The 11,553-nt window shown below is 30.5% G+C and overlaps 1 protein-coding gene across 1 annotated transcript; it reads right to left on the bottom strand.

Moving 5' to 3' along the window:
- Nucleotides 1-467: 467 nt before the first annotated feature.
- Nucleotides 468-2,235, bottom strand: LOC100795135 (transcription factor ABIG1-like protein). Its single transcript, NM_001359236.1, has 3 exons — nt 1,564-2,235; nt 1,390-1,469; nt 468-1,130 (listed from the first exon to the last, which is right to left on the bottom strand). Exons 1-3 carry the CDS (start codon nt 2,050-2,052, stop codon nt 848-850), a joined length of 852 nt encoding a protein of 283 aa, NP_001346165.1. The 5' UTR covers nt 2,053-2,235; the 3' UTR covers nt 468-847.
- Between the last annotated feature and the right edge of the window lie 9,318 nt (nt 2,236-11,553).

Genomic DNA, 11,553 nt, shown 5'->3' on the forward strand with positions numbered 1-11,553 from the left:
TTTTCCGCTTTCATTCAACATTGGTACATTATACTACGTCGTAAACCCAACACACAGAATTTTCTAAAATGTATTCATAATTTTAAGAGAACTCAACTTTGAATTTCACATAATATTACTTGCAGTAGTCGATATTTAGATCAACTATGTACGTATCAGTCGTATATATATTTAAAGACATATTTATAGTGAGAATAATTAAGAACTGTAAATATCTAAGTCATGATCTGTAGATGATCAGGATTAAAAGATAATTATAATTTATAAGTCATATAACCTTTTTAAAAAGTTATATATATTTATCTCTTAATTTTAATAATTATTTAAATAATAGTTCATATTTTTATTTTTTATTTTCATAATAATAGTTCATATTTGTTAAGAACAATCACTGATCCAAGTCTGAAGACATCTTACAGTCAGGAAAAAGATGCACGTTAACTTGCGGACTTGGAACGGAGAAGAAATTAGCCCCCAGAACCCTCTAGCTATCTTTTTCTTTTTCAAAGAAAGGGGGATAAATGGATGTTTCACAACATTGACATATGTGTATCTATACACGTACATATACACTTACCATGAGAATTTTATAAATGAACAACAAAAGAAAAAAAAAATCTAACTCCTTCGTAGATGAACACCTTCTATAACGGTTTATATAAACATACAATAGATGAAGAAAAAGAAAAAGGTAATTTCAATCAGCAGTTACTACTCTCAACAGTATTAGCTAATTACAGCTTAATTTTCCCTGGCTAGACGCATCGCCCTCAACCAAAAAAATACAATGGTTGTGGGAAATAACTCTTGTCTTTTTTATAGAAGAGTGAAAACCTAACCACAATAATCAACATGCTGCAGAAGGATTGGCGAAGGGGTTATAGAAGTGAGGCTTGGGAGCCATGGAGAAGGGGCTTTTATTCGAACCGTTATCGCTAACGCCACCGAGCCTCTCGCAAGAAGGGCACATGGTGAGTGTGGCAGCAGGCATAGGCATGTACAAGGGTTGAGCTAGTTTCAGTGCCTTCAGCTCTTGCAGCTCCTTCTTTAGCCTCCTGTTTTCGTCCGTCAATGTTTCACAGCATTTCTTTAAGAACTCACAGTCCACCTCCGTTTGCTTCAGCTTTGTTCTGCAACACACAATCCAAAATCTTAATATACACCACAAAGTCATCATGTTATTATCTTATGAATTCAATATTAATAAGCCTTTCTAATTAGACAACAACCAGCAAATGATTGTAGGTGTTAATTAATTAATTGTTTAATTTGTAGAACTAAAACTTTATCGTGCCACACATATACGGATATTATTAATTTGTGCTTGATGATTATATATCGTGCCACACGTAATTAATAAAACATTTTTTATGGTGCTGTTTGGTGTACCTGGCTCTCCGATTCTGGAACCACACTTCAACTTGTCGAGGCCGGAGATTTAACTGCCTGGCTAAAGCTTGCTTCTGTTTCTGTAAATCCAATAAAAAAAATTAATATTAATTAAAATTTGCACGGGAGAGGATATAGAGATAAAAAAAATAAAATAATGAATTAATTACTTACGGGGTTGAGAGTGCTGTGTTGTTTGAAGCTCTCTTCTAGCAGTGCAGATTGTTCTTTGGTGAGTCTGAGCTTCTTTCTAGCATTGGTTCCATCTTCGTCTTCATCACTCACTCGTGAAGAAACCCTTTCTTCTGCGTCTACCTCCATGTCTTCACAGCTAAGATCTCTCTCCCTCTTGATGACCCTCCCAGTTGAGAAAGACGAAACAACACTGTGAGGTGATGTCTGTCTAGAGAACTCAAGAGGGTCCTCACAATAAACCTTGTTGATGGCAACGTTATTTCTGGGCACGTGGTAACCCTTACCGGACAGCCCCAACGTCAAAGACGGTTCTTTGGAAGGATAAGGTTTCGTTGGAGTTGGCTTGATAACACAAAGATGATGATCATCGGGCTTGGTGGACGGAGCGGTTTCCTTAACACTAGCAGTCAAAGAAAGCCCTAGAACGAGGTGAAGGCCTGAGCTATTGGCATCCTGATCAAGACCCATTTGAGAGAATAAAACGGTGTGGGTTTGGGGGGAGTGATAGATGTACGTGTGAGCTTCTTCAGTTGGGGAATTATAGATGGTGTGTGGTGGTTTAAAGGCTCATGGGATATTTGAAAGGGTCTTAAGAAGAAGAGATAGAGAGGGAATGAATAGGACCTTTTGTGGGGGCGTTGGGTGGGTGGGTGGGTGGCTATGATTATTGTTAATCAAAGGGAGGAATGAGTAGAGAAACGAATCTTGATATATTGGAAATAATAATGAAAGTCCCTTGTAGTATATGTCTTGTTGCATAGGTTGACAATTTGAGCCCAATTACTGTTACGTCCATTATAATTATAATAACAGACAAAATTGGAAAATCCCTTCTCTCCAATTCCTGCGATCCTACAGTGCACACATGAACCTGGTTACCTTATATATATATATATATATATATATATATATATATATATATATATATATATATATATATATATATATATTCCTATTGACATTATACTGTTACCACACTTTCTTTACCTATATATGCTTCCTTGCGTATGTAGTAGTTTCACTTTACATTGTACCAATTATTGGCCCCCTTTAGTCCTGCTTTACTCGTGTCCCAGCAGCTTTTAATTATTTCTTTCTCTTTTTTTTCTCTCCTACGTTTATTCATTTTCTCACCATTGTTCTTTGCTCTTAATTTATTTTCCACGTTACACCTCCCCACCTGATCACTCTCACGCCCACACATAATAATATAAATGATAAATTGTCCCTGTGGCACGTATGCAAAGATTTTTTAGCAAGTTATTTCGAAAATTTTAAATATAACGCAAAAAGCCAAAAATGAAGAGATGATTGGGAATAGGTGTATAATATAGGATGTATGTGTCAAAAAGTTTTGCAACTATAACAGACCCACACATGAACTGTCTCCCACTTCATGCCTGGTTGAACTAGTTAGAGATGGGTACCATGTCACTTTGCTTACCAATCTTGCATACCTTTTAATGAATTAGGAATGCGAGGGACTGTGTTTGGGCCTTTTTTCTCTAGCTTATAATGAATGTGGAAGATTAGAAAGGGATGTGCACTATTTGTTTTTGTTTCCAATAGAAAATGAGATAAAAGTAGGTATAAGACACAAATGGAGTTTCAAAGAGCTATAATGGTGCCAGAATATGATTCATCAACAAGAATCCGGATCTTTGCTTAACTAGAAAGTTGATGTGGAGTGTTTGGGACCTACTTTTCTGTATTAGTACTATAAGCACTCCCAATAATGCATTGTCGGCGATGCTGAGCAGAAGTTAGGTCACCCATTATTAATGATATAAACCTAAAACAATTTAGTCAGCAGGAAATAACGGCGTTATTACCACCAGCTTTTTACTGCACTATTTGTCACACACATCATTAAACAAATTTTTATCTAGTTTTTTTTCCCCATGGATATACATGCGTGTATATTTAGCATGCATCTCTCCATAATTAATGAAAATAAATTAATATATTATATGGACCACTCATTGTTGATCATAATGAAATACATGATAAACATTTTTTGGTGTTGAATGCATGATAAACATGTTCTCACTGAATGTAATAGGAAAAAATCATAGGGAAAATACCATCATCATTAAGCTGCTCAAGTGTTAATTAATTGGGAATTCCTTTTTATTAAACCAACAAGGATTGAATTGGAAATAATCAATTAATTGAGCAGGATGTTCGACGGGAATAAACTATCGCATTTTTAGTTTAACTTTAATTGGATGCATCATCATGGTTACACAAAAAGTGGGCGGGGGCAAATGATTATTTTGAAAATATGAATGCAAGTTGTTTTGCTTTTCGGTACCTGAATCTAATTCCAATCTCCTCTTCGATCACAACAAGGTCAAAAAGAGGGAAACACCCTTTTTTTTTAATTTCTTTTTAATGCAGAAAACTGGACCTCTCGATTTTCAAACAACAAATAATAGTAAGTTATGCGTGTCTTTGTTTACTTACTTTTTGTGTAGGGCATAAGAAATTGTATCATAGAAGCTTTTAGGCTGAGCCGGTAATCTTTAGGACGAACTTACTATTTAATTTATTGCGTCATGGGTAGGTATTTATGACCTCAGGTAACTATTTTATTTATTTCAAAATAAAAGAAAATATAAATTGCAAAGAAGGCTAGTTCTGCCTGCAGCCTACGTACAACACCACAACAGCTTTAATTGGTTTGCTTAAAAAAGAAACTCCATTGATTAAAGATATAATAAAGGCCATAAACCACGATATTTTGCCGTTAGATAGATTCTGGCAAACTTGATCAATTATTTTAATTTATTTTTTTTACTTTAAATTCAAATTAAATTAATTATAATCTGATTAAGTTATTTGAAGTATCTTTTTATTTTATCATAATCTGACTCCACCCAATAATTTGATATTTTTTTATATTTTAAATTTAAGTATGTAAATTTCTCCTTTATTTTTTTTCCTTTTTTTCATTCATTTTAACATTTTTATTTAGGGTTATTAATTTTTTTGGTTTTGTTTATCCAATTTCCTTAATATATTCTAAATAAAGAGATTAATAATTAGGACGTATAAATCCATAATTGTAAAAAAGTCATATAAATTAAAAATAATATCATTCTTATAATTGGTTTAATTATTTAAAATTATTGAAATATAAATAAATCTTTAATTGATAATTAAATTGAATTAAATTTTAATATCATAAAAAGATAGTGTGATAGGATAAAAATTAAAAAAATATAATGTTTTTTTAATTCATTCACCTAAGTCAAATTAAATTAATTTTCATTGATTTGATTTAAAATGAATTAACTAAAATTATAAAAAATAAACTGAGACCATGCACCTTATTAAATGTTATCAGTTGAACTTTTATTTTATCCTAAAACAAAGAACTAAATTAAGCTGTGGATACTTCTGGAGAATTTGTTAATCATTGAACGAGTAATATAATCAGGTGTGATGTACCAAACATTTTTAGAACAGGATTATGCAGAGCTTTTGTCAGCAAGTGGCTGAATTCCAAAAAATAAAGTAGATGGGTAACCGTTGCTTTTGTTTTGATTTGGGACGGGGACCCAACAGAACGAAGTAGATAGAATTTGACTTTGAAACAGTGAAGAAATTAAATTCTAAAGGCAGTGGGAAATGGTTTTATACATGGACGTGAACAATTGAACATGAGGTAGGATGTATATTATACATAGTATATAGTATATAACAGGTATTATTCTCCGAAACAAGTTAGAGTACATACGTTAATGATCACAATATTCATATATATATATATATGAGCGTGGTGTACGTTGTCATTAGTTTAAGCAATATGCTGATTCCACATCACATCCGCACAGAAGCACAACAAAGTGACATAAAACCCAACAAAACCAACCAGTGGTGGTTATCGTGTCATCGATCTCCACCGTCATGAAATTGTGTAGATAATTAGTAAAACTGTAAGAAAGAAAGAAAGAAACAGGTGGCGAGAGAAGATGGGGGGCACGAGGAGAGTGTACGGGGAAGAGACACAAGGGTCCACCAATGATTTGGTATGATGGGCATTTGATTCCGTGGGAGGTAGATGATTGTGGAGCGTAGAAAGTTGATAGAGGGATCAGAGATATGAGAATTTGAGATAGGGTTTTGGTGATGTTTGTTTGTTCATGCCTTTGAGGCCAACCGACCATGTTGCTTTCTCGTGTGGTGTTTTCTTCTTCAATTTTTAAGTATATGTCTCAGCTCAGCGTGCGTACCAAATGTCCTATTCAAGGAAACAATGGCTAGCTTACTCAGCCTCTGCACTACACTGCCAGTTGCCACACGTCTTAGCCCTAACATTATTTTATACCCATCTTCTCATATCCATTCAATTTTATTTGTTTTTACACATTTTTCCATGGATGTCAAGTCCCGGATGATTCTTTAATCGGTTAAGAGTTAGAACATAAAAAAGAACAACGAGATTTAATTCCTCACAAAATATTCTCTACCCCTTCTTATCCTCCGTACGTTGGAACCAAAATAATTTGGTTTAATCAAAATCATCATCTATCAATTCTGAACCATTAGTCATGTTAATCGATAAAATAAAATAAAATAAAAAATATCTGAATTCATAATACCCAATCGTTCCTTAGAATTCTATAATTTAATTAATCTTCTAGATCAAAACATTCTCTCTGTGTCTCTCTTTCTCTTGATGAGATGTCAGAATAAATAATAATGATGAACGTATATGTGACATGGGACTATAACCATTTAATATACAGTCCTAGAATTACGTTTTAGGTATTTTTATCTTAAAAATTATATTAATATTAATAAATATTAAAACATAAATTTAAAAATAGTGATAACATACATATAAATTATATAAAACACATGGCTATTTAAAATATTTAACTAAACATAATTAAGTTAATAATATATTATTTCTATTTGGATTGAGAAATCAGCTGACTATTAGTTTGTCTGACAGAATCTATATTCGTATTTGGAAACACGTTTAAAGAGGATAAAACATATCTCAATTTATAGCCTTTGATGTAACTTACTGTGAGAAGTATTAATAGAGATGTTTGTATGTGAAGTTTCGGACGCGGTTTCAATTCAAGCATAGTCTCTCTCTATATAAGACCAATTTAGGGTTGATTTACCTTTGAGATTACTACAAGTCTAGTATTTAATTAACTCAGATTCGTTCAATCACAAAACAAAGTGCACATGTTAACTCAGATTTTTTATAAGAGGAAAATGGCTTATACTAAATTACTAATATAACTTATATACCTTTAATTTTTACGTCGCTTAATAATTTTTTATTGAATTCTGTAAAAAAATATTTTTTTATTGAATAGTCTTATTGAATTAATTAAGTTGGTTAAATTATAAGATGAATTGTGAGTGCTTTTTATTCTACTGCCAATAATGGTACTTTATTTTTTATCCGCTTATCCTTTTCTCTTTTGTGCTAGAGATTTATTATAAATCACTCCCAATTAAAAAAAAAAAAAAATAGTACCAGACATAGTAATAGCTTGAAGCGAAGCGGCGCTAGCCGGCTATGGACGTGACCAAGGTGTTCCTGCAGCTCCTTAAAAAGTGGATATAGAATATTACTCTAGTTAAAAAGTGTAGACATATATGAGTGGTCCTTATCTGAAAAACTAGTTGATAAAAGTTTATCTGATTATACCTTTGCAAGTAGAACTGAGAATATTCGGGGAAAAGGACAACATAAAGGAGAAATTTGCGTTGCTCCTATGTATTATGAAATGTATAATATTTACCTTTATAGTGTTTATCGAAATAAATAAATGCCTTTATAGTATTAAAAATATAAAGATAAAAAATAATAATGTAATTCATGTTCATGTAATTGAAATTAAATGATACAGATTTAGCCTATTGACGATTGATAAAAAAAATAGTACACTAAGATACTTGTTAAAGAATTAAAGTTAAAAAAGTTATGCTGAAAGGTGTAATTAATGCATGTTCATCATGATTTTCAATATGTTTTTTAACATGAATTTCTTAAAAAAATAATAGATTCTTAAAAAAATTCGATAAAAATATTTTTTATCAATATCTTAAAAATATTCTTTTGTAAGTCCCTTAAAAATTTAGTATATCTTTTCCTATGTTAGATGTAATTAATTTCAAGAAGAGTGACTTTTTAAATTTTTAGTATTATTATTTAGTAAAAAAAATTTAAGGATTTAATAAAAATTGATGGAAAACCTAAAAATTAAGGATGACGTATGATGGTAAATAGAGACGGCCCCTTAAAAGAAAGATAAGCATTTGATCCGTGTAGATGTTGTTTTTAGAAATACTCCGACTATATATGGGCCCCATGAACGAACTGGTTAATTTTACTGTCTGGGAAAGAAAGAAACCAAAATTGAAGAAGATTTGATTCCTATATTCTGAGTAATACACTTTTTTCTTAGGCGAGATATTCATAACATCAATGTTCACTCATCAATTGAATTAAAGATTAATCTATGATACATCATTGTTATTCACTCAAATAAATTTATACATCGAATAAATTAATTATATAATTTTTTTATTAAATAAATACTTTTCTTACATAAGAATATAAATAGATTTTATAATATGTTTAAGGTTTTGGAGTAATACAGTTAACAATCGATAGTATTTAGGAGATAATTCTGAATTATTATAGTCTATACTTTGTCAAAATATTTGACTTAATTAATTTGAATTCAGAAGTGTTATTTAAGGTAAGACAATCTCAATTAATTGATTCACAGCTTCCATAAAGAGGCATTATGTAGTGGTGAGGGGGGAGCATGGAACAAACGCACCGACTATAGATAAAACAGAAAAGGTTTTAGGTTGCCCCACTCCAAGCCTCTTCTGTAAGACTTGCACACATAAGCATGATGCTTGCGTTTAAAAGTAGTGAAAGCAGAGAGAGCCATGTCACACCTCCACTACGCAGCACTACTGTGTGTGAGTTTCAATATTCAAGAACAGAGAATTTTATAGCGGGGTCCCACTTTGAGAGGTGGATATATGTATATATCATCAGTCCAAAAAATTAAAAAGATTGACTTGTAGATACTAGATAGGGTGCTGAAGAATGCTTTGCCGGTTATATTGTGACACAAAGTTAAGGCAGCAGGGGCCCATTGCCTGCAAACGCTGCATATTATAGGAGGCCCTCACACACTCGCAGAGAACCTGGACATGCTTCCATATTATTGTCCCTGGATGAGTTAACAAAGTTTGGGGATATCAATATCATCAACATCTTCGGGGCATGCATGTTTCACCTCTTTTTAATACAAGTTTGAGACTGAAATCTAATATCAATACAAGTGGAACTCATAAATTTAACTATTAAGATTTTTGGTAAATTGTAGTATTAAATTTTTTCATATGGTTCTGGAGTAGGATTAATAATTTGTTATTAAAGTTTTTTGATAATAAATAATTTTTATTTAATATATAATTAATTTAATATCTCTAATAATTATAATTATTAATTAATAAGCTATAAGGAGTCAAAGTCACAAATTTATAAAATTAAAAAGAGCAAATATTACAATTAAAAATTAAAATGACCAAAATCATCAATTTAAAAAATTAGAAACACCAAAATTACAAGTTAACCTAGTTTAATCTGTTGTCCAAAGTATTTCCTAACGGAGTATTGGATACTAATTTTTTAAGATATAATGAAATCTATTTAAAGGGTTATATCTTGTATTACGGATTTGCAGATTAAAATTCTAATTACAAAATTAAAAAAGATATATGATTATCTATCGATCATTGGCATCGTGTTGATGCTTCATAATCATATAACAATTATGGACAGCATATATGCACTAAACATATATTTAGATTATGCATTGGACTAAACCTTCAACTATGCTCTAAAAAAACTATATGAAAAGTTTAAGTAATTAAGTTTATGTTTTTCATATATTTATGCATAAAAACGGTAGGCAGCAAAAACAAGAAAGACATGTATCAAAATATAATGCTCTACAATTTTCATTAAGCTAACACAATTGCTTTTGAAGTATTATTAAAGAATTAATATGTATGAGTATTGGGAATTTAAATAGAGAGTAGCTTTTTTGGTCTTTTTAATTTGGCCCAGACTAATATATCTATTTTTGGGTTTTAAATTTCTATAGGTTTCCTCACATATTTTGTAATAAAATAATTGTGAGAATATGCAACACTAGTTTGGGAAGAGGGGGAGGAACCGCAACTATTTACATATTTTTAGGTTACATATATATCACCCCTGTTGGGTACCCCACAATAATAATTAATGACTCCATTTTCTTCGTGCGTTGTTCAACAAAAGTGGGTCAGGACTCAGGATGGAGAGGATGATATATAAGAGACAAGATAAATCTTCATCATTTGGGAGCAGACCCGTAGCCATGGCATTCAATTATTTTCAATCTGAATTCTATTGCATACTCTGTTCTGAAATTATGGTGAAGGGGAAGTTCAATTAACTTTGTTTTTCAGGTATTGTGGAAGAAGTTGTAATAAATAAGAGGTTTGGATGCAATTTTGGTGCATTTAATTTAAAATATGTGTAATTTTGTTACCTAAAGTTTTTTTTTTATATTCAAAGATAAACTTTTATTGATGAAAACCCGCCTCAACACAAGCTGGAAATAAAAATGGTACAGGATGAAATTTGTATCAAACACAAGCTGTGAACTTTTTAAAGTTAATTTAGTTGAGACTGAGAGGGCGAGACCGTTACGTTTGGAGAGGACCGAGAAATGGGGTAAAAGCGGTGGGGAAGCGGATCCTCTCCTGCAGTCAGCGTCTCCAGCCCTCTCCTGCACCCTTTTAAACCCTTGGATTAATATGAACGGATGGGATTAAAAGCTATATTAAAGTCATATTCAAAAGGCAAATAGCCAAAGTATTATTATAGCGTGCTTTTTTTTTTTTGTAAAATACTGTAACGTGCTTGGAACACTTTACTAATAGAATTTTAGATTATTATTCATTAACATATGCTTAACTTTTATAATTAGTATTATAATAAATAGATACTTTTAAATATATAAATTATATTATAATTAAATTTATTAGAAATAAATATTTTTAAACATATAAATTATATTTTAAATTTACAATATTGTAATACAATATCATTTCAATTTATCGACAAATTATTTAAAATTCAATTAGAAATAAAGACATGAAAGATAAATAAAAAGAAATAAGTTGTTAAGAAAAATGTTTTCATACAATAAGAAATCCTAAAACCTCTTTCATTCAATAATAGTCCCTACAAATCCTAAAAATGTTTTCATACAATAAGTTTTTTAATTTATTATTCTTAGTTATAATTTTAAATTTAATTTGATTTAACAATTATCCCAAAAAATAATTCTCAATCATTTTAAAGACTACTCAAACTACATCACCAAATACATGAATAAATGAAAAAAAATTATTTAAACTTAACTAATGATCACATATTCAAATTTTAAGTATATAATTACATTAAATAGTTAAAATTTTTGTCTGATTATTATTGTTCTATTCGACAGACAAAATTAATGTTTTTAGCAAAAAAAAATATCTATGATCTAAAAAAATACTTAGACAACTTTCTTTTTTTCTCTATCCATACAGTTAATTTTCTTTAAAAAAGATTATCTCTTTTAAGTTGTATATATTTTTATTTCTAAATTAAGTTTTGATATATTTTTAAATAAATTTGTTAATACTTAAAAATAATTTTGTATAAAAATATAAACCTAAAATATAGTTTATACGTTTAAAATATTTTTAATTAAAAATTTAAATTATAAAAAGTAAATATTTATTATAATAGTAATTTAAACTTATATGAAATAGTCCGTCCAATCACAGTAAAATCTCCTTGTGTAATCCTATACATCAATAAAGATCCAAGGGCTCAAAATAAGCTGGCTGGAGAGGGACAGAGACAATGGTGCA

This window comes from Glycine max, chromosome 11, assembly GCF_000004515.6.
Source record: "Glycine max cultivar Williams 82 chromosome 11, Glycine_max_v4.0, whole genome shotgun sequence".
Taxonomy (NCBI): domain Eukaryota; kingdom Viridiplantae; phylum Streptophyta; class Magnoliopsida; order Fabales; family Fabaceae; genus Glycine; species Glycine max.

What these genes read in the sequence shown, in the direction of transcription:
- LOC100795135 (NM_001359236.1), bottom strand. Translation starts at nt 2,052, where the DNA reads ATGGGTCTTGATCAGGATGCCAATAGCTCAGGCCTTCACCTCGTTCTA. An exon ending in AACACAGCACTCTCAACCCC is followed by an intron (nt 1,470 to 1,563) that starts GTAAGTAATTAA and finishes TTGGATTTACAG; the next exon opens with AAACAGAAGCAAGCTTTAGC. An exon ending in TTCCAGAATCGGAGAGCCAG is followed by an intron (nt 1,131 to 1,389) that starts GTACACCAAACA and finishes TGTGTGTTGCAG; the next exon opens with AACAAAGCTGAAGCAAACGG.